Source organism: Strongylocentrotus purpuratus, unplaced genomic scaffold, assembly GCF_000002235.5.
Source record: "Strongylocentrotus purpuratus isolate Spur 01 unplaced genomic scaffold, Spur_5.0 spur5_scaffold_16, whole genome shotgun sequence".
NCBI classification, from domain to species: domain Eukaryota; kingdom Metazoa; phylum Echinodermata; class Echinoidea; order Camarodonta; family Strongylocentrotidae; genus Strongylocentrotus; species Strongylocentrotus purpuratus.
This window is the reverse complement of record NW_022145601.1, coordinates 21,462,825-21,486,421: the sequence shown is the minus strand read 5'-3', so window position 1 is coordinate 21,486,421 and position 23,597 is coordinate 21,462,825. Positions and strand designations below refer to the sequence as shown.

General features: G+C 37.4%; 1 protein-coding gene and 1 non-coding gene across 2 annotated transcripts; both read right to left on the bottom strand.

The window, feature by feature from the left end:
- Window positions 1–603: 603 nt before the first annotated feature.
- On the bottom strand, window positions 604–675 carry TRNAG-UCC. The gene has a single exon. It is a non-coding gene; the product is annotated as a tRNA-Gly (tRNA).
- Window positions 676–2,136: 1,461 nt separating this feature from the next.
- On the bottom strand, window positions 2,137–21,620 carry LOC589576 (methylenetetrahydrofolate reductase). The gene is made up of 12 exons (XM_030987041.1): window positions 21,465–21,620; window positions 19,801–20,160; window positions 15,077–15,315; window positions 13,894–14,010; window positions 12,797–12,990; window positions 12,193–12,347; window positions 11,122–11,533; window positions 10,245–10,427; window positions 8,394–8,492; window positions 7,521–7,643; window positions 6,530–6,775; window positions 2,137–5,528 (listed from the first exon to the last, which is right to left on the bottom strand). The coding sequence occupies exons 2-12, from the start codon at window positions 20,073–20,075 to the stop codon at window positions 5,493–5,495; spliced, it is 2,079 nt and encodes a 692-aa protein (XP_030842901.1). The 5' UTR covers window positions 20,076–20,160; window positions 21,465–21,620; the 3' UTR covers window positions 2,137–5,492.
- Window positions 21,621–23,597: the final 1,977 nt, after the last annotated feature.

Below are 23,597 nucleotides of genomic sequence, written 5' to 3'. Positions count from 1 at the left end.
ATGTGGATTCAATTGTCCAGGAAGGTGTTTTATTTAATGAGAACGCCTATTATCAATTTAGAAAGTATTTGTGTTTTCTCCATTTTAATATCGAACAGTCATTCTCAGTCAAACTGGGAGTACAATAAAAACTATTACTGATTTGTTTAGAGTTGGTGAAAATATGAAATGAAGAAGAAAAAAATCTTTGGATAAATCTTAATATGATTGGTGCATGCGGATCCTTTTTTTAGAAGGAGGCAAGGTGACCGAGAGATAAAGTATTTAGTTGTATAAAGAGTATTGAGCCAACAAGGAAAATAGGTAGGCCTATAAATACTTGTACTGTTAGCAAAATTATTGTACGGTACTACCTACTTTTGTATAATATTAAAATGGGATAAGAGCAGTGAATCGCGCAGAATAAGAAAGTGAACGTAACAATTAAAGTGATGTGTATTAAAAAAAGTATGGTACAGCCTATACTGGTACTTTAACTACTTTTAAATGATATTAAAATGGCATAAAAGCAGTGAAATGTGTGAAAACAAGAAAGTGAAAGTAATAATTAGAGTAATGTGTATTAAAAAAAAGAGGAAGGTGAAACAAAAATTATATGCCATCTGCGTTGGCCGGGAATCGAACCCGGATCAATTGCTTGGAAGGCAACTATGCTAACCATTATACCACCAACGCTTCGCACGACCATTGAGGGGCATTTACGTTAATGAAAATTAGATACGTATCGAAAATAAGTATCTTTACCCAAATAAAATTTTTGTTTACATTTCGATTCACCGAAGTAATTTCCCAAGGTTTTGATAATGTTTAGGACAATGACTCAACCCAGCTTACGAAAAATTGCCCGTAAAACGACGATTTCAGAACGTAAATTTATGTTCAGTCCCATACGCTGATTTTTGTGCTCTTAAAAAAAAAACACGTCGACGCCGACGGACCCACACATAGGTGCATTACTATCCTGGCTGTGTATTAAAAGCTGTGCTATTGATTCTCGACATTTCAAACGCCACTGTACAATACTCGGCTGATTTCACTCAAAATCGGTACTTTAGTGACAATTGATGACACCTAAATAGCAGTAAATTACAATTTTTTCAACTTTCCGGTGTTAAAAAGAATAATTAAAAAATTCAAATTGTGAGTCTACTGTCAAACTTGTCGATCAGCCGCATCGGTATTATTGTGTGCATTTATGTGTTGTGAGTATATCGACTATTCATGTAGCTAAATGCTGCCTATTAACACGTAGTGCACTGTTAAAGGTCAATACGCATTAGCATTGACTCTCTATGGTGCGACGGACCTAGTTATTATCTGAATGCACATTCGACCTAATCTGGCTCATTCGGCTCATATATTGGTCCGTTATCCCCCCCCCCCCCCAAAAAAAGAGAGCAAATTCCTTTGCTAACTTGCTCTCTCATTCCTTCGCTCACTATCTGCCAGTCCTTTGGCTTTTAATAGATTAGGTCTATATATTTGTAAAGCGCTTAGAGACATTTGTATTAAGCGCTATATAAAAATTAAATATTATTATTATTATTATTATTATTATATAATCTACATTTTTCCGCAGTCCACCAGTGCACCCAGCTCAGCTGAGGTAAATGGGCGTATCAAATGTACCTATTTGCCATCACTCTGTCCACGTCCCCCCCCCCCCCTTTTTTTTCCTCTCTCTCTCTCTCCGAATCTGACTCTGCTCCCAAATCTTTATGTCAACAAATTACTTTCCTCCTCGCATCTACTACATGATTATTTTCTGGCTTACTTTTATTGCAGCTCTTACACTGGTAAATATATGCCTACACTCACAAGATATCGTATAGGATGTCAAGTTTGTTTTAAATGTTTCAAAAGGTGCTGGGGAGGGGGGAGGGGGGCAAAAAAAGGAACCAGGAAAAAGATTTTTCAAATTAAGTTACGTACAGTCAAAATTTATGTTAAGAGATACTGTAGTCCACTAATTTGGAACAGACCATTAAATACACTGTATTTGAATTTACTTTAAGTACATATCCAATATTCTAGGCCTATTAAGCCCGGGCTGCATGGTTTCAAAATCAATTAGCTCAACTCTTATCTTTCTTTTCCTCGAGCTTTAGACAAGAAATTAACACTATACAGGCTATATGCATGGAGTTTCAGTCAATATTGACTTGTATTTATTTTCTTTAAGAAAAAGATTCAAAATACTGATAAAATGAGTTACAAGATATATCAACAAAATTAATTAGCTTTTTACCAGAAAAAGGGGTAGATTATAGCCTCGATTACGTCAGTATCCAACACCATAATTCATCTCCAGAATGAATATGTATCCATGGTGGTAAAGGCCTGAACCAAACATTATGAAATTAACATACCAGCCAATTTAATTTCAATATGATATGCATATGCAGGTGATGTATACAAATCTGAAAAATTGAAAATAATTTCAACAGCTCAATTAATAATTATTGAAAAATGAAATCTGATGATATTATTCACCTTCAAACATTTATTTTTCTCTTTTCTTCGCACTTTAATATCTTTTTAATGATATATTGATACAATGGTGCATTGTATAATCGCACAATAACATATTAACATGTCAGTGGAAATGGCACATAATCCACATTCATCAAAGAAACATGTACGAATAATACTGCTAAAACAATTATTTACAATCATCTCTAATTCTTGCACCAGTGCAGTGAGTTAATGCTTTAGTCACTGTGTAAAATACCATGTTAAAAAAATAACCCTAGCACCCCTAAAATAATGAGACATATAATGGGAGTACGATTTATAGTGGTTTAACACGACAAATCAATTCTGTACTAAAACATAAAACCATTCTGAAGTCTGATGAATAGTCAGGTGGGTAAAAACACAAAGAATAGAAAGTTCAATTTAGCCTTTGAGCAAATTGTAAGGTACTAAGAAACCATTAAAGAACATATAGGGAGAATTTCCCTGATATATGCCTGAAAAATGGTTCATGTGCTTGATGAAAAATACAAGGTAACAAATTTGCTGCTTGTGACTTGATAAAGCACATTACCCCAACATTAAAAAAAGAAGAAGTGCTTGAATAATTAAAACAAAAGTTGATATGATAAATCTTCCATCTCCATTCATTTGTACATAAGACTACACACAATAATCTTCCTTGACATAAAACAAATAAGAGAATTATTCTCATTATTGGTGGTATTTGAATACAGTGGCTATTCAATGATATTTAAGAAAAAATATAATTAACATAAGAAATTCCTCAAGAATTAAAATCAGTGAAGTATATGCAAGCTAGATTTCTCCATGTTATAAGTAAGATATTTCATTAGCAAACTCTATGTTCACAATTCACATTAGTAGAAATAAATATACAAAATAGTTCAGTACATGGCAAAAAAATACCAACAAATAAATGTAAGTCCTTTTAAAAGGTATAATGCAAAATACAGTGGACTTATTCAAATAATTTTAAGGAAAGCAAGGACATATCAAAACATTCCAGAGGGTTGGTTTATGGATGGATAGATTGAATGAGTGAGTGATTTTATTCACCAACAACAATAATAACATAAATCAAATATGTTTTTACAATACATAAAGTAATGTTACAGAAATGAAACAAATTATAGTAGGTTGAAAACAAAGATACATTGAATAATTAAAACAAAATATTCCTATTCCAAACGGTAATGTATGTACATTCATCTATATACAATGTGTGTTTCAAAGACAGTTTGGACAACATAAAACGTATAGAGCTTTTAAGCATGGCAACAGCTGAAAAGAACTATAATTAACACTGGTTTTTAGTTTCCCTGTACTATGTAGATTTCAATTCTTGTCAAAACCCTTGAAGGATACTTAAGACATGTACACAAGAACTATTTGAAAACTAAAACATAAAAATGAAAAAGCATGAAAATGTGAATTTATATTAATACATGTATTCTAATCCACTAGTTGCATCATACTAGTCCAGAATCTGGCTGATTTAATTTTAACGATGTCCTCCAGCGCTATGCAATCTCCCCCTACTAACTCGCTGCTGAACGAAGATGGTATGATCCCCGAATTAAGACGCCCAGCGAGTACGAGTTTGTTGATAACGCCATCTTCGGCGGCATTCACCTCATACGATACTTTTGATTTTCATGTATAAGACATCTGAAGTTCATTTTATGCACCACATCCACTTTTCATACCAGGGTAAACATCTTTCATTCACCTACTGCAAACATATGCATTAAAACATTTGATAAATAAATATACTGCCAAAAAGAAAACATTGTGTGAAAATTTACAAACATACATGTATGTGACTGACGACAAGGAGCACAATAAATAATCAATCAATTTATCACTCTTTATCACTCTCTATTGGCATACTAAACCAGAGTGGGTATTTTTAGTGAGAAAAAAGAAAAATCACAATTTTACTCAACAATCTTGATTATTCAATCAATGTATTGATTTAAATCACTGACTTTCTCAAATAAATAAAGATTCAAAATCAGAGATAATTTGTTTGATTTTGTTTTTTGCGAACTTAATAACCCAACTAGTCCCAATGCATTGCATTGGGACAACCTTATTTCAACATGGCAAGTGTTTGCAGCGTCACAGTCTACTTTACAGGTTCGAACCATGCATTCATCCTGATGAATAGAGATCATTCACACAATGAAATATGAGCATCCAAGCCCAGTAAAAGGGAACAAGAAGAGCAGTTAAGTAGGATAAGTCTTTTGCTTTCACATTAAGCACAGTAATTCTTTCATGCTTATATACATTTTGGTTATATTTTACATGGCAGGTTTGAGGCTCTTTGGAAACGTTAAATACCACTGGCTACCTATATCTTGGCTTCCACAAGTCATTTTTTACACCGCCCTTGGTCTTGGAACCCTAGACCAAGGCCCTGTTTCATAAAATGACAAATGCTAAATTTATATGACAAATTCGATCTAAGCCAATCAAATGCCATAATTTCAGTAACTTATAACAGTTATAGTAACCTGCTATTGATCACAAGTTTTATGAAACGGGGCCCAGGATGAAATCTACTGAGTATATTTCCTTTGCATTAGACCAAGACCAAGACCAAGACCCAGGTTTCAAACCCCTAGAGCCAGAGACTGATCTCCAGCTACAGTCAAACCTGCTTTAGTGACCACCTGTCTACAAAGGCCACATTTGGTGTTTCCCTTGAAAATGGATTCTCATTGAATCGTGTACTAAAGGAACCTTCATACAAAGGCCACTTTTTATGTTTCCCTTGGGCAGTCGCTATAGACAGGTTTGACTGTATTAGGTCAAAGTGCTCCTATTTCAGAAGTGTGAATGTGGCTCCTGCTTATTAAACACATCGGTTCAGATTCTAAACCCCCAAGCTACCGACTGTGAGAAATGCAAAGCTGCATCAATTGTATTTCAGATCCTCTGGACAGACAGTATCTGTCCTACAGCAATGGCGGTCATCAGTGCGGTCATCAGTCGTTGGACAAGCTCATCTCCTCTTCAGAGACCTGGTAAATGACATTTTCAGAAAGAAGGTATAAGAATCATGATTAATAATAATAATAATAATATTAACATATCTATATCTTTACATGTAGATTTAAAAAGCAATTGTAAATGCATAACAAACCAACAACAACAATGCACATTTAACACATAGTTTTTCCTTGAGGATACAAGAGAAACACTCTCTAAAATGATAACACATTCACATTCACACATACAGATAAATCAAGTATTTAAAAAAGAAAATCTTTTGAATATAAAACAGAGAAGGTAAAGTGAGACCTGGATATAAAGACCGCTCTAGCGAGACAAGAAAATCGGTCTCTATTGCTAGGGCGTCTTAATGTAGGGTACCTTTAGAAAGCTTATCAATGAAAATATTGTTCACTGGGGCCAAAAAGGTGATTTGATAGAGATGGTTGTTATAGCAGGTTCAACTATAATTAAGGTTACTCTACATCGCCTTTCCTTTTTCATTCCCGAAATTCCCCAAACATGCTGGCTTCTAATCATGGCAATCGTTTGATCAATGCCTATTGAACAAACTCCCTGCATTTCTACTTAATTGTATTTAACTTGACTTATTCAAAAACCATCTGAAAACATAATCATCTACAATTTTTCTTAATTTATTCATATACTAAGGGGCAGTGCACTGTATCCTTCAGAAAAGAAGCTATATAAATCCAATTATTATCATGTTCATAATCATTTAAATGAATGGGGCGTCGGTTTCAAAGTGTAGAAGGCAAGTATTTGCTGACACCAGACGTGGTGGAAATACCATTAATGGGTGTACAAGTCTGCAAAAAGCAAACCTGTAGGCCCATCAAGAAATACGTCCTAGTCTCTCTGAGAGCCTTCGGATGCGGGAAAGTCAAAGTATGGTCATAAAACTGAATGGTAATCCTGGTGATTGACAACACCTGTTATTTGATGAACACACAAACAGTGTCAAATTCTCTATTTCTTCTATGTCTCTTTAAAAGAACGAACACTCTACCTTCAGTCTCTTGGTGGCTATGCACTCATCTTCGATATCTCCTACTCGGCAGTCTCCCTTGGAGTTCCCACACCTCTCCAGCATACGCTCGATGATCTCGAACAGGACGTTGCCTTTGACGTAGTCGTTGTCGACGAGGTTCACCAGGAAGTAGGTGTCGTGGATGAACTGGATGACGTGCCAGGAGGGGGAGCCTTCCTTGTAGAGGGTCCTCCATGATTCTAACCACAAGCCGAATGCTTCGTCCTACAAGAAGTCACAAGGGAGGGGGATAATTCAGACTTTAAATAATATATAAATAATACACAGCAGTGAGGGCATTAGTAAGAATTACCCACACAAGGTAGCGAGTGTGGGTAATTTTACTAATGCCCGAACAAAATGATGTGTATTATAAGACGATCTTTTATTTGTTTTATAAAATGATCTTGCTAATGACCGGTCATTAGCAAAATTAAGTGTTAGGCAAAATAAATGCCTGGTCATGTGTATGCTCTCAACCAATCACTTGATTAGGATCCGCTTCATCATCTTATAAATAGCAAATATATTGAATTTATCAAATACATGTTATTGTAGCTGATTACTCTGCATTAGTTTCTTTCCTGTATCAATATCCAGCAGAATTGCACCGATTCAACTCATACTGTCAAGGAGGAGGGCCCTAGAAGAATTTTACCACGTATTTGCAACTGCCACATCAATTTTTCACATTTTTCCTTTCAAGTCTTGATCATCTTTTAACACTAAATGCACAAAAACTGATGTACCATTTGCCAGTTGGTACAGTATATTCTCTTGTGACCTCATGTACATGGAAGCTTGATAATTGAGAATTCTGTGATTTTGTGTATGAAATTAACAAAAACCTGTAGTAAAATAGGTATATATCTTTTGTAAATCACTTGCATTTTCTTTTTCAAGCTTTAATCTGAATATTGATGTAGATAAAAACTATGAGAAGGAACGCTTAATATGATAGTACACTGACCTTCCATGACATGAAGCTGATCGGGTCAACGACGGTGGGTTGTTTGACCTCTGCACCAGGGAATACTCCCCAGGTCACAGCGTTCGGCTTGAGACGGTCAGTATTCGTTATGGTCTCAGTGCCCTGTACAGAAAGCGAATATAACATGTAGATGTACAAAGCACATATTTGTAATCACAAAATGAATATATTAAAGTTAAATTTATGAAACAATCTACACTGAATGTAATGTTTTCCTAAAGTATACTTCAATTTACATGTAGTTTACAAGTCATTATTCCCTGGTCATAATTTCTTCCCATGTACCATTACCATGAACGTGCCTCAAAAGTCATCCTCATCGAAAATACTACTGAAATATGATTTGCACCATACAAGTTTTACTGTTTTAGACACAGGTCATTCCAAGGGCATGGGTACATATCCCACCGCTGTCACCATGCCAATGCACTTAAGAAAGCCAGTCACATAATCAAAAGACTTGATAAATAATTAATGCTTTATTGCTTGGTTCAACATACATGTATGCTAATGTGACAGTTGCTCCACAGTCAATGTTCTACACTACCGGTAATCAAATTTCTGATCTTCACCTCTGGACCCGACGCAATACCTAACACTAACCCTAAAACTGAAATTAAGAGCCAACTGCAAGCCAACTATACAAGTATCTTTGACAATAAAAAAAGCCCGGAGAAATAGTCGCTAGAGCAAATGTCGGATCACCCTTTACTTGGCTGCCACGGTTGCGTCTCAAAGAGGACGATGTACTATACTGCCCATAGAGGGCAAACTTCAATTTACATTTACATGATTTGTAAACAATGGGAGTCGTTTAGGTTTAGCCCTTGCATGAGCAATTACCATACAAACCTTAGCATTGACGACATGGTAGTTGACTAGCGGGTAGTCCTGGAGTATATGCAGCAAGGCAGCAACGTTCTCGCGTGAGCAAAAGAATTCAAGATACGCCTGTGGAAATGAAGAAGACAAAAATTAGGATTAGAGGGGGAAATGAGAAAACTAAATATGTTAGAAGCACAGGATTCTATCTATTGGGCAAATGTTAATTGAGGAATGTTAATTGTTGTGCTTCGGAGACCTAAACATTGCACATTATTTCCCTACATCAATTATCCCTAAACTATCTCATAATCACTGGGAATCTCAATGAGGATGTACCCTATTATTGCAACACTTTGTTTCTTTTGGAGGGATTAATGAAGCAGCATGCTATCCATGTCAAAAAATTGTATTTATTATTATTGCATTGCATTAATTGTTGATAACACAGAGTCAACATTGGCTAATTATCTTTAGGGAAATATGCAAGATTTTAGCACTCATTACTACAATTGTGCTGCTCGTGGGTAACTTTCACAATCTTATTTGTTTAAAAGAACAGCATGTTAAACCAAAACGTAGAGGCTATTTTATCACAGGCATTGCTGTCATCAGAAAGCTAGATGAAATCCCCCCGTGAAATTTTTGTAGGAAAGGCGCAAGTGATGGGGCATAATTGCAAACATAAAGAGGGCAACATAATTGAATAAATTCTTTGGCCTGATGTATGGGTAACACAGATGGAGAAAAAAATTATTCCATGTTCCCAAAATAAACTGATAATCCTTCGTTCATGGACACAAAAAATGAAATACCAGAGAGAACATGAAAGACAGTAATATATATGGAGAAAGAGATACCAGTAACGGCTTGGGGGGAAAATGGAGATAGAAACAGTTTGGGAAAGTAAGACTGACTAAGAAATCTGAAAGAGAAAGGATGTAGCAGTAGTAGTGGTGGTTATTTTACCTGACTGCTAAGAAAGCATAAATGCTTGTTAGTAAGCAACTAAGAACACCAGGCAATTCCAGGCAATTTAATCAATACCTACTGATTTAAGAAGGCGAAATAAAGATTCAAACTTCCTGATTAACTTTTTCCATTTCTTTCAAAAATTAGCAGCCACTCCTTTTTCCGTAAAATGAAGAAACACAGGAGGTAGAAATGGTTTGACAATATGGCAAATAAAAAGGATGATTGGACACTTTCTTTGGTGAATTTTACTCCAGGATTTATTTCTGCAATTATTTATTAGGGTTAGGGCTGTCTTTGTGTTATATGATAGGTTTAGCGTTGGGGTTAGGGTCTCCATTAGGTTTGAAGTTAATTGGGCATAACAGTTAGGGTCTTGATCATCTAAAATTTAAGTCAAGTGTTAGGTTCAGGGTCTTAATTAGGTGTATGTTATGATTAAGTGTTAGGCTCTCAATTAGGTTTAAAGTAAGGTTAAGCATTAGGGTTAGGTTTAGGTTTAGGTTCTGAATTATGTCCAAGTCAAGGTTTGAGGCTAGGTTAAGGGTCTTCCTTCGGTTAAAGGTAAGGTTTGGGGTTAGGGTTGAGTTATTAATAAGGTTTAAATTAAGGTTAAAAGTTAGGGTTTGGGTAAGGCTTGGGGTTAGGTGAACTGTTTGATCCCAGAATGAAGTGAGGACTTTAGTTAGAATAGGAAACGGCCATGGGGTAACTGTCGCAAAAGTATGTGATGGTAAAAAAAAAAGTATGGCAATATGACAAGGTTAACTGCAAGAGGCAGAGCATACAATGATGAGTAGCATATAAGTATACCGTAGTCCTACCGTACTGCTACTTTACCATACACCACCGAAACACAGTACCTGTCAGGCCAGTTAAAAAGAGCCTCAGTCAACAGGCTTATGTTACCTTTTGGTAGACATAACCGTTAGGTGCCCCCCATCCTACCACCGGGTCGGAGGACGGTTCGCCGTTGACGTTGGGCTGGGAGTTGATAGTGAGGACGCCGCGCTTGTTCATGGACACCAACTGGGAGGACACCCGCATCGTCTCAGAGGACACCTCATCATCGTTCCACGGGAAGCGTGTGACCTGCGTGGACGGTAGAATGATACACTGGCTTAAAGTACAAGTCCACTCCAAAAATAACTTACTTTCAATAGAAGCGGAAAAATCAGTCAAACCAATCAAAAATAGTTTGAGCAAAATCGGATAACTAATAAGACTTGCCCTTTAATAAACAGTTTTGATTTGTTTTGCTAAAATGGTACAAAGAGTAGTAATGATTTATTGTAAGAAGTTAGCCATCTTGTTGTCAATAAGACCCAAATGACAATTCTAAATATTTGAAATGGTGAATTCTTAGATCACCCAAGATACCAGTATAAAACCACCTTTCAGCATTCAAACTAAGCAGTATATCCTTTTGGTCCAAGACTAGGCTGTCCTTAAATTAAGCAATTTTCAAATCTAAATGTTGACATATGACATGTCAGAGGTCAATGCTCATTTTGGCTGAGGATTCCTAAATCCTGTAGAATTTCTTAGCTAAGCTTTCCTCAGTCCTAATCATCAGTCAGATATCAAGTTTAAAGGCCATCTGTACTAGTTTATAGGAGGGATTAGACCACCCTGTAAGGTCACTGGACAGGTGGTTATCTCATCAACTTAGTTCTCAATTAACATAAGAAAAAGAGGGGGACCAACGGTCACCGATTAGGCATTATTTTCTATATAGAGGGAGCAAGTAGCTAAAAGTAGTACAGTGGGGCTTTAATCTACTTACTTTGTTGCCATATCTGTTGGGTTCTCCCGACAGGTAACAGGTGAAGATCTCGCTGACGTCCTCCACGCAGGTGATCTCCTCACCCCACATGGTCTGTAACTGTTTCTGGTTGGACTTGCTAGCCAGGTAGAAGAGATGGTAGTCCTTCAGCTCACCAAAGGCAGGGGATGAGGAATCGCCCCAGCGGCCGTTGGGGAACTCGTCCCACTCCTGCGTCCTGTAGACGTAGCTCTTGGGCCTGGAGGCCCAGAAGATTGGACGGACGTCCTCCTGCTTTCGCTTGAGGTTGGCGGTGGTCTTCCAGGGGAGCGGTCTCTTGGGCTCGCCGCACCATAATCCCAGAGACGACAGGATCTCAATGGTCGCCACTTCTCGGTTGAGGGTGTAGATATGAATTCCAAACACTTCCCCACTGAAACCAAAAACAACAAGGTGTGACTTTACTTGAATCAAAGATCATGCTACAAGGTGGGTTAAGAGCACATTCAGAATGACCCTACTCAAATTAAGCTGATTTAAGGCAACAATGAATGTTGTATGCATCACATTCATATTTTGATAATCCGGACTTATTGGCTTTGTGATAGATTGTGAGAGATTTTTTTTTTAAGATAGAGAGAGAGAGAAATAGAGACAGACAGACATACATTTACAGACAGAGATAGACAGATGGTAAGAGATACACAGAGGGAAATGACGTAAAGACCTGAAAGGGGCCATGTGCAGGATACAAGTTGACAAAGAGCTACAAGACATGGAGAAATAATGCCTCTGCTACCATCTTTGCTGAGCTGAGGAATGAAAAATTCTAACCATTACCAAGCAGATATTTTGCTCGTCACTGTCTTACATGTATGTCAATACAGGGCCCCGTTGCATAAAACTTACCATTGATGGTAACTTTGCCATCAGTGGTAACTACAATGGAAACCTCGATTTGATTGGCTGTTGAGCCCTGTTACCATGGTAGTTGCCATTGAAGGCAAAGTTACCATAAATGGTAAGTTTTATGCAACAGGGCACAGATGTTCATACCTAGTGCCTGCAGACTTCACTGATCTAACCTCTCACCTTTCAAATAATTCTTTGCACATAGTGACGGCCTGGTGGACGCCGTAGTTCCTGATGGCCGCATCATTCTCTTTGATAGGTTCGATCACATCCATGATCTCCTGTGGAACGTCTAGCTTGGACAGCTTTACGAGACTCCTTAGAGAATGATAACCCTGGAAGCGGAGAAAAGTCAGACATCAAAGAATCAGATTCAATGCGACATGAATATTATTCGGCACCTTTACTTTCTAAGTTAAGGATACTTTGTCCCTTTTGCAGCCAACATCAAATTCTATACAACTTTGCAGGAATTTTAAGTCGATTTGGCAACTAATGGTCGTTATTTTCCAACAAAAAGCCATTTTAAGCCCTTTCGTTTTGAAGGAAGTTCTAAATAAGTATTGCCTTTCAAATGCTGTTGGAATTTAATCTCCTCATTTTTTTGCCTGTAAATGGGACATAGTACCTTTAAAGGGCACAAGTGGGATCATGTAATATCAATACCTCGGTAAAAGATTGAATCCCATCATTTAGAAAACTTTAAGCTTCTTTTTTCTTTCAGGTTGTTCTTTTAGGGTTAAAAGGGAAAGTTAATAGAATTCCAGAGACTGATCTATCTCACCTGTATTGGCATGACCCCAGGAATGATGGGCACGGTGATTCCGATCGCCCGACAGTCTCTGACAAATTTGAGGAATGTCTTGGCTTCAAAGAAGAGTTGTGTGATGATGAAGTCTGCTCCTGCATCCACTTTCTCTTTCAGGCACTTGAGATCATCCTCGTAGCTAACGGCATCGGGGTGACCAGATGGGTAGCCTGTCAAAGAAATATGTCAAACCTCAGTTAAAGGGATAGTTTAACAATGTTTGCAGTTTTACAAATCAGAGAAGCATGGCCCTTTGTGTCATCAGTGTCTGTGATATGGCGTAATACTGAATCCCTAACAAAATTTGCGCTTCAAAATGATCATGAAGTGCCTCAAAAAAGTAAAAATCTTTGAGTGACCAGTTTTACCATATTCATTTTCCCCAATAGACTGTAGTGTTAAAAATACCATTGGGAAAAATGGTTTTTGAAATCTTGAGTTCCAATCATAAATATCTTGATAATCAGACAGGCGATCGGCTTGTAAAAGTAATTGGATTCCTGACTGACCTAAAGGATTATAATTATAATTACAGCATGAGCAAAATCCAGGATTTTGTTTAGAATCTGAGGCAAAGATACCCATTTCCCAATCCATTTAAAGATATACAATTACTACACTCTCCTGTTCTGTGAAATTATCAATCAATGTACTCTACTGAATCCTGCAAGCAGTGAAACACATTGCCCTACCTGAAATTGCTTGGAATCATTCAGATTCAGAATTAATGATTTCTTTTTTTTTAGGTTTTTATTTAAGTGGGTCATCTTTGCAGGGCATTACTTGAGACCTGTCTGTTGTAAAATAGATGTCTACGCTCTTGTGCCTGTTATTGTTATTGGGTAAATAACTGAATGGTAGAAAATTCCCAATTAGAACCCGTGAGATTGTGCGGCCTCAAAGATCATTGGCTGCAGTAACTTCTATAACATAGATTTCAAGAAGATGAGCTGCAGAAAGTTGCTGAATGCATTTGTACAATAACACTGCTCACACAAGGTGGGGATCACATCACACGTGCACCATCCAAAATTTCACATTCATGCAGAAAAAAATTGGCATTTTCAACTCACCTGCTACCGCGATGACAAAATCATCCCCAAAGACTTTTCGTATATGTTTGACAAGATCAGTAGCATAGTTAAACCCTCCAGGAGTAGGTTCCCATTCATCTGTATGACCGGGAACATCTATCAACGTATAGAAAAGAGATGCCTCATTATAAATAAATTTTAAGAAAATGGCAATATAAACATACATAATTCGATATTATTTAATGAAAAAGGTTGTTTTCTTAAAGCACCATCGAACACCTTTTTATACTTCAGTAACAACACCAGACTAACTATAAACCTGACTGCTTCTGGGGCATTAGGGGTGATGTATCATTTTTGTCTGTATGTTGATTAGGCCATGTAAAATTGATTTCATGTTGATCGTCCCCGCCCGCTTCCTTTTTGGGGGCCGCCTCCTATTTTTTGTTATTTGTTATTTTTTTTTTTTTTATTTATTTTTTTTTTTTTTTTGATTTTTTTTTTTTTTTGAAAGAAAAAAAACATGAAAAACACTGCTAAAATGGCTCTATTTCTGATTTAAAAAAAAAAAAATTGTCGGCGGCCATCTTGAAAAAAAATAGCCTCGACTGTCGGGGAAAATGTACCGAGCGGCCATTTTGAGCGGCCATTTTGAAATATCAAATATCAAATAACATGGTACACCCTCCTCCTCTTTTTCAAAAAATCCGGACGATCAACATGTAATCAATTTTACATGGCCTTAGTCTAGTCAGTGTGACTTGGGTATTACTTATACCATAGAGCAAAACAATTATATGACCACTTTCTCAATCATACGAGAAATACATACGCAGTACTCGGCATACAACGACTGCTAAAGGAAACCAATGAGAAATATTTTTTCTAGACAGGTGTCTGAATAATGCGTTTCCATTAAATAAGGCCACCATGGGCTTTTCTTTTGTTTTCCCATTTCATTTGAACTTATTGTATAAACTGAACATTCTCTGCCTAGAATGTATATATACATGTACTTGTTTATTTCCTTTTGCTGTATTTTTCATGAAAATGAATAGAATAAACAAATTGAATAATGCATTCCAATAAGGAAACACTGGCAAATTGTCACTACTTCTATTATTTCACAGATAATGGGTCTTTCTGTTTCATTTCTCGCTGCTCCTTTATCATTATTCTCCCCCCCCCCCCCCTCTTCCCCAAAAGAAGTACACATCCCTACCTCCACGCAGGGCCAAGATATTACGGATGCCACACTCCTTGGCCCACTCTAGATGCCTCGTGATAACCTCTGCCGACTGACTGACGCAGCACATGTGAAGCATGGTGTCAAGGCCGCAGTAGTTGAGCATGGTCCGGGCTATCTCCATGGAGCTGGTCTCCTTGCGTCCTCCAGGGTTGCCTGCAGAGTGCCAGGTGATATCGCAGAAGAGCGGGCCTCCGTGGAACATACGGTCAAATCTGTGGATGTGGATAAGAGAGTGTAAGAAAGAGGCATTCAGGAAATACAGTCAGACCTGCTTTACTGGCGTGGCCACCTCTCCATAAAGGCCACCTGTCTACGGTGGCCACACATTTTGTCTCCAGAGAGAGAGAGAGAGAGAGAGAAAGAGAGATGTGTGTTGTAGAACTTGTCGATGAATAAAGGCTACGTGTCTACAGTGGTCACTTTCTCTGTTTTACTTGGGTGGCCTTTAAAGGCAGTTTGGACAGTGGGTGGGAGAGAGGAAAAGAGATGAAATGTACATGCATGAAATTTGTAGATAGATGTACTGTAGATAGCACGGGGGAGGTGGGGGTAGGAGGGTTTTAATAGAAAGGAACATGAGTAAGGCATCATGATGGAACAAAATTGTTGAAAATGAAGAAGAAAAGAGGGAGAAAAAATACACACAACATACAAAGGCACAACAAAAAAAGTGAATAAAGAATCAAACGAAAAATACACAATACAGCCCTGACCAAATACATGTGAGACAGAGAGAGCAAGGGGGGGGGGGGGGGGGGGTCACACTAAGACCCCGTTCTCACTCACTTCGTTGGAGCGCTCTGGAGCACTCTAACTAAGACCCGCTCCTCAGGAGCGGTTCTTAGGTGAGTGAGAACGCTCAAAGTGGTCCAGGAAGCGGACTTCTGGACCGCTCCAGAAGTCCACCTTCCGAGGTGGTCTTGAGGAGCGGGTCTTATTAAGAGCGCTCCAGAGCGCTCTAACGTGCAATGTGAACGGAAAGCGTACTTTGAACGGAAGTGAGCTAGTGACCTTCGGTGCGAAACATGTAGTACAGTACATACGGATTGTATTCCGCACGCGAAAAAATTGACCCGCCTACCTGAGCTGCCATAGCAACAAGACCACTTTGACTCGTGGAGCGGTTTGAGCCATAAAAACTGCTCGGAGTGTGTACGCTCGCAAACCGTTCCTCAAGACCCGTTCCTCTGGAGCGGTCTGGAGCGGTCTAACTAAGAACACTTTCAAAGTGAGTGAGAACGGGGTCTAACTCAAAGGAAAAGAGAGAAGAGAGAAACTGGATGGTTGGGAGACCACATGAAGATGTAAAAATAAATGTAGCGAAGCTGGAAAATGCATGCATATGGACCTGTTCACAAGACATGAACAAGGCAATAACATACATCACATTTTGTTTGACCTTGGTATTCTTTAGCATTCAGTACATGTCAAATTAGGGACATCCACCCGGATATTTAGTTATTTTAAACAGAAGCAGAAAAATAAGAGGTTAGTGAAAGTTTGATAACACAGTAATGAATGTTTGATAGTGCAATCAACCAAACGCTAGTTGGCAACTATATATATATGTAAGTGACGTATATTGTGAGGTCCCCTCCCATTTAAAAAAATGCATATTTTGCCATAAGAAAATTGCCATTGTCAATCATACATTCCCCCTAAATATAAACGTTGCAAATATGCTTTTATACAACCTCTGCATGAAATAAGTCTATTTGGTCATTAATAACTAAGAAAATGATAGTTTATGAAATTTGATGTACAGAGCAAGTTGGAGAGGAGCTCGCTATACTTGCTACCGTGTTGCCAATTTGTGTTTCAGTGATGACAACTTCAAAAATTCTCTCCTTTTGTATTTCCTATTTGAATTAGATAACTTTCACTAATTTGTTTCTCCCATTTTCTGCTTTTATCAAAACCAACTTCATATCAGGGTGGATTTCCCCTTCGAGAGAACAATAACCCAGATCCAAATGACCTATTAGGACCTTTATGTTTTCTTCTCTTCTATCTTTCCATTATCTATTCTTAGGCTCATCTATTCTTTATCATTTCTCTTTCTGTCGTTCCTTATGTTATTCTTTTCTCTTCTTCTTTCATCTTTTATGTTATTGTTGGTTGTTATCACTCTTTGTCTTTCTATCTTTCCTCATATTATTCTTTGTTTCTTCCTTCGATCAGCTCTTCTTATGTAATTCTTTGTTTTTATTCTTATATCATTGTCTTCCTACCATTCCTTATATTATGTTTTGTTCTTCCATCTTTCATTTTCTCTTCTATCTTTCTATTATCTATTCATTATCATTTTCTCAATCTGTCTTTCCTTATGTTATTCTTTTTTCTTCTTCTATAATCTCTTATGTTATTGTTTGTTGTACTTGTTATCATTCTATTATTTCCTCTTCCTATCTTTCCTTTGGCTATCCTAATTGTTTCTTCCTTCTATCACCTACCCTTTCTGTCTTTCTTTATGTTATTCTGTTTCTTCCTTTTATCACGTTTTAGGTAATTCTTAGTTTTTATTCTTCTATCATTTTCTTTATACCATTCCTTGTGTTATTCTTTGTTTTTTCCATCTTTCATCTTCTCTTCTATCTTTCCATTATCTATTTATATATTTTCTCTTTCTGTCTTTCCTTATGTTATTCTCAGTTCTTCCTTCTATCAACCTCTTTAATGTTATTCTTTGTTTTTATTATTCTATTATTTCCTCTTCCTATCTTTCCTTTTGCTATCCTGTTTCTTCCTTCTATTGCCTACTCTTTCTGTCTTTCCTTATGTTATTCTTTGTGTTTCCATCTTTCATCTTCTCTGTTATCTTTCCATTATCTATTCTCGATCATTTTCTCTTTTTGTCTTTCCTAATGTTATTCTTTGTTCTTCTTTTATCATCACTTATGTTGTTTGTTGTTATCATTCTTTTATGTTTCTTTCTATCTTTTTTATGTTATTCTTTGTTTCTTACTTCTATCACCTTTTCTCATGTAATAGTTCATTGTTTTTATTATCTTTCATCTTCTCTTCTCTTTCCATTATCTATTTTTGTATATCCCAATATTATTCTTTGTTACTTCTTTCTATCACCTTCTCTTTTGTTATTCTTAGTTTTTATTATTCTATTATTTCCTCTTCCTATCTATCTTTCCTTATGCTATCCTTTGTTTCTTCCTCCTATCACATTCTCTTTCTGTCTTTCCTTATGTTATTCTTTGTTTCTTCCTTCTATCACCTTCTTTTATGTTATTCTTTGTTTTTCCTCTTCCTATCTTTCCTCACGATTCGTAATTACTATTTATGACATCCCTTGTTTCTTCCTTTTATCACCTTCTCTTTCCTCACCTTCTCTTTCCTCATGTTATTCTTTGTTTTTTCCTTCTATCACCTTCTCTTTCTGACTTTCCTTATGTTATTCTCTATTTCTTCTTTCCATCACTTTCTCTTCTGTTATTCTTTGTTTTTATCATTCTATACATTTGCAATTCTCTGTCTGCCTTTCCTTATGTTATTCTTGATTTATGCTGCAATATAGATAGCAAGATGACGTCATTTTGACGACAGGTTCTAGTTTTCTGACGAACTTCAAATTGTGGATGAAAGAGTTCTTAAATTTGGCCAGACGACGTGAGATGACCCGACACACGCAAATTGCAGAAATGACGTCACATAGTCGACCTTGTCTATATGGACGTGGCAAACGGAAAGGCCCTACTTTTTGTAAGAGATAAGCATAGCACACAGTGTTTGTTTTCCTAGTTACCTCCAAGACATTGCCCTCAACTGAACTGATAATGAGGTCACCTTGACAATGATAATCGGCAATCAAGGCTAATTTATATCTACTTCTGTTTGCTCGACAGTATGATAAATGATAAAGGGTTCGGCAAGATCTATGTCTCATTATCAGGGACACAAATAAAGGACAAAGGCACTGGAACAGGAGCCCACCCATCATAAATTTCAGAATTAGTTGTGCAGTATTTGGGGCCCATGATTTGCTTGCACTCCCTTTCATCCCTTATAGTTATTACTAATAATCTTATGCAACATGTGATTACTATAAAATGTGTTGTGTATCCCCCCCCCCCCTTTCCTCCCTCCACCCATCCAGAAAATTGGTTAGTACTCACACTACATTTAATCACATATAAAAGGGGAAATAACGGCTACTTTAAAGAAATAATGAGTACCTTTGTGCCCAGCAATTTGATGTATGATATAGTATCCATGGATACCCCAAATTTGCAGATCAATTTTATAAGGGCTGCACTGCCTAGCTGTTTTCTTTCAATTCAAGGGGGTATTTTTTTGTATAGTTTCTTGGATAGAATTGATGATGCAATTGCAACATAAGTATGGTAAATAAGTAGTACATCCAGCTCTTTCCCATACCATTGTGATATACCAGTAATGAACATCTGCTCCTCTCTCCCCCCCCCCCTCCCCCCCCCCCCCAAAAAAAATTATACCTATATATAAAATTAATTTGTATACCAGTATACATTTTCATATTGTACACAAGTTTGGCTACCACGGGTAATACAATTCCTTGATATTGGTAGAACAAAGATGTTCATGAATAGCATACTTATTCTCCAATACCATAACCTTTATTTCTCCACCCACCCCGATTCTGCAATTCTAGTCAACTAAAAAAGGAATAAAACATTAAAAAATCTTTGTCGAAACACTGCACGTACCTTCCCACAAGATTAACGGCACCACTAGCCGTCCTGGGAGGAAAGAACTCCAAGGAGAACCACCGATCCTTGCTGGCGATGCGATTGGCGATCTTCTCCGAGAGTCGCATGAAGGGCATGACAGGCTCAGGGGAAGGGCTGCGGGAGAGGGACGTGGGTGTCAGGTTTCCGTTCTGATGCAGTGACTGTATGAGGTTTTGCAGGCCCAGGGCCGATTCCTCCTGCACCTGCTTCAATGGAACTCCATTTTGATCTACCCGCGTCACGACCGCCATGCTGGTCGTAAAGAGATGTTGCACTGAAGATTGTCTCCAAGATCTTTCGCTTTCGTATACTTGGAAGTACTGTCACAAATTGAGTCTGTGGGTAAAATAAAAAAGATCATGATTTTATAGAAATTGAACAGTTGATAGCTGCTAATGGGAAAATAGGTCTTTATTAGACAAAAACATCACTTTATACTCGCAAACTGACAGTGTACATACATTATTCCAGATTGGATTGGAACAAAAAATAATTAAAATTACTTTTACCCAGTGGGATTATCCCACAGCCATTTAAATTAAATAAAAAAATTAACACATCTTTTTTGTCTGAAATAACAGTATATCATTTCCTTTATTTAAAAAAAATGAAAGAAAGAAAAGGAAATGATACATGAATAAGGGTTCTTCTCAAAGACTCATGACTAGAACCTAGATGATAAATCGATACTGAAATATATTCTATAGACAGATCTAGTCATAGGAATTTACAGTCGATGTACATGTACAGAACAAGTAATAATACATAAAATAATATAGTCTAGATCTAGTAATAGTTGAGGCACACCTTTTAAAAAGGCATTTTTAAAAGAAAAAGTGAACCACCCTCCTCATCCTTCTGATGGTGATGAAGACTGTTACTTTAGTCTTTACTATTTAGACTAGACTTTAGTTTTTACATCCTTCTTAATTATTATCAACCAAAGTAGTAAATAAAAGCTCAGTTTAAAACTGTAAATATAACCAATGCTATAAAATGAAACATGCAAAGAAACTATGATATTTGCACTTGTTTCAGTAGTACTAGTAGTCGATCCTGCAGCTCATGCGCTGCGACCAACTGACCAAGGCAATTCCAGCAGCGGCCAGCGGTATGCACAAATTAAAGACGGAGAACGAGCTGGCTTTGTTAGCTACATGTAGTTCGCTGCTGTGCATGCCGCTAGCTGACCGGGGATCTCCTTGTCCATGCCCATGGCCATGACATTTTTAATGTTCAATGGATGGGAAGTGTTTTGTTTCTCTTCCCACAAGATGGTCCTTGGAATGGAATACAGTCTGATGTTGATGTCAAGGATTCTGCTGTTTATTCACATAGCATGCAGGCAAATGAATTCAAATACAAATAATACGAGCTGTCACACATTGTTGTTCCTGCTGTTGTTGACATTTCAGTAGTAATTGCAAACACACATGTAATGTGTGTGTGTCTAGTCTGTGTGTGTATGCTATGCATGCACACAGCTGATACCTTCGCATCGCGTAGTCTGCAGGATGAAGGTTTTTTTCTTAGTTCGCTCTGCGCTACGGCGCAATAATGCAAGCTCTTGGCTAATCGAGATCAGCAGAAGAAAAGAAAATCACCAGCAATATATACTCACAGCTATATTCACAACTTACCGAAGCAATAGTGTCGTATTAAATCTATTCACATACAACCAACGCCTGCACCGAGGAGTTGGGCGAGACTACGAAATCTATGTCGTGAGCGTAAGCTTGATATACGTGCGTGTTGTGCGAAGGTTTGAAAGCGAAAGAGGACTTGCCCAGGTTGCGGCGAACATTTGTATATACTTTTCCGAGGCACTTTTCGTTTAACGCCCTCTATAGTGACATTCCATGTAAGGTCACCAAAGGGATTGAAGGTTGTGTTCGGAAAAATAAAATCACGAGTTGAACACATGCATTCATCATATCATTCGTGAACCTACTGTGCAGGCGCGGATCCAGGGGCATGAAAAACAGGTGTGTTTTTTTTTTTAAAGATGGTAACATTAATTTTAGCTTTTTTTAAACAACAAATGAAAATGTGCCCCACCCCGTAATTAATTCTTTTTCTTTCTTTTCATGGGATCAGAGACATTTGGACACAACAAGTTCGTTTTAGTGCTCAGTCATACGATAGAATATCAAGTTTCAACACTTCAAAATGCACTTCCTTTCTTTCTTTTGGTCAGTATGCACTCTCGAGGTGCCCCCCCCCCCCTCCCTGGCAAAATGCTGGCTACGTCGGTAGATCTATACTTTTTTCCCTTTCATATATGAAAGGTATTCATCATGCAATATCGGTTATTATTATGAAATTCAGCATTCTCTCTGTCTCTCTCTCTCTGTCTCTCTGTCTCTCATCTCTCTCCCTCTTATAGATTGTCCCCTAATTGCGTCATCGGCGGATCCAGGGGGGGGGCCGGGGGGCCCGCCCCCCCCCCCCCCCCTTGAGAATAAAAATCATGTAAAATCACGTGATTTTTACCTTTTTTGGGGGTTGGGCCCCCTGGCGCTCAAGGGGGGGGGGGAGTGCAAATTGAATTTTTTTTGAGGATCCAAAAAAAAAAAAATGTGCTCACTCCCCCCCCCCCCCCCCCCCCCCGTTAACTCTAGACCTATACTCTCTTGTTTCAAAGACTGCCGCTTCTACACTATACTAACTTTATTTTGTATATTTGGTAAAAATCAGTATCATTTTCACATTCTCCACGTAAACAATTATGTCAAAATGCTTTTTTGTTTCTTCTTCACGTTGCTCGTGTTATAGTAATGTCATTTTTAATATAAAAATGTACACAACACTAATCATGACTGCATATAATAAAGGCACACATAATTTTTCCAGCAAATACTAATCAAACATTTAAAAATATATTTAAAAACACAGCACTAAATAAAGTTAGAGAGGAATTGGGAAACTGAAGGAGAGTAAAGCAGAAGAAAAGAATGGGGATAGAGAGAGAGAGAGAGAGGGATAGAGAGAGAGAGAGAGAGAGAGAGAGAGAAAGGGATAGAGAGAGAGAGAGAGAGGGGATAGAGAGAGAGAGAGAGAGAGAGAGAGAGAGACTGTACAATACTGTACATGATTAGAGTAAAGGGTGATTGAAAATGAATTAAAACAATATTCAGGAAGTATAAGGTAAAATAAGCAAATGAAATGTGTATGATCGGAAGTTGCTATAAAGTTGATAATCAAAAAATAAAACCAATATAATTGTGATAATTATAATACTACATCAAAATGGTGGAACAGGGATATGTGAGTTTATCCCTGCCAGTGGGTGGAATGTACTTTGGGTGGCAAATGGACGGCTTTATAATGATTATACACACTATTTTATATATAGATATATATATATATATATATATATATATATATATATATATATATTCATCATCAATGGAAGAAAACGGATCATAATTATTCGTAAATATGCAGTGGAATATATTCTGAGGACGGAATGACCTTCTCTTCTATAATACTGAATAACAATGCTAGACTGTTCCATTTTATACTTAAAACACATTTTGAGTGTAGTAGACCAACAACAATTACGGTGCGATCCGGCAATACCTGCTATCATGTCCAAGAATGGTAATTCAATAACAGCTCACTATAATACATGGCGTGCTAATCATAAGCTATGCTTTTCAAAATGAGTGTAATTATTTATAACATCCTATGATCTTTTACTAATATACGCTAAGCAAAGCATTCATTTAAATAAAATTTCGTTCTCTGTGTACATAACATACACGTCTACT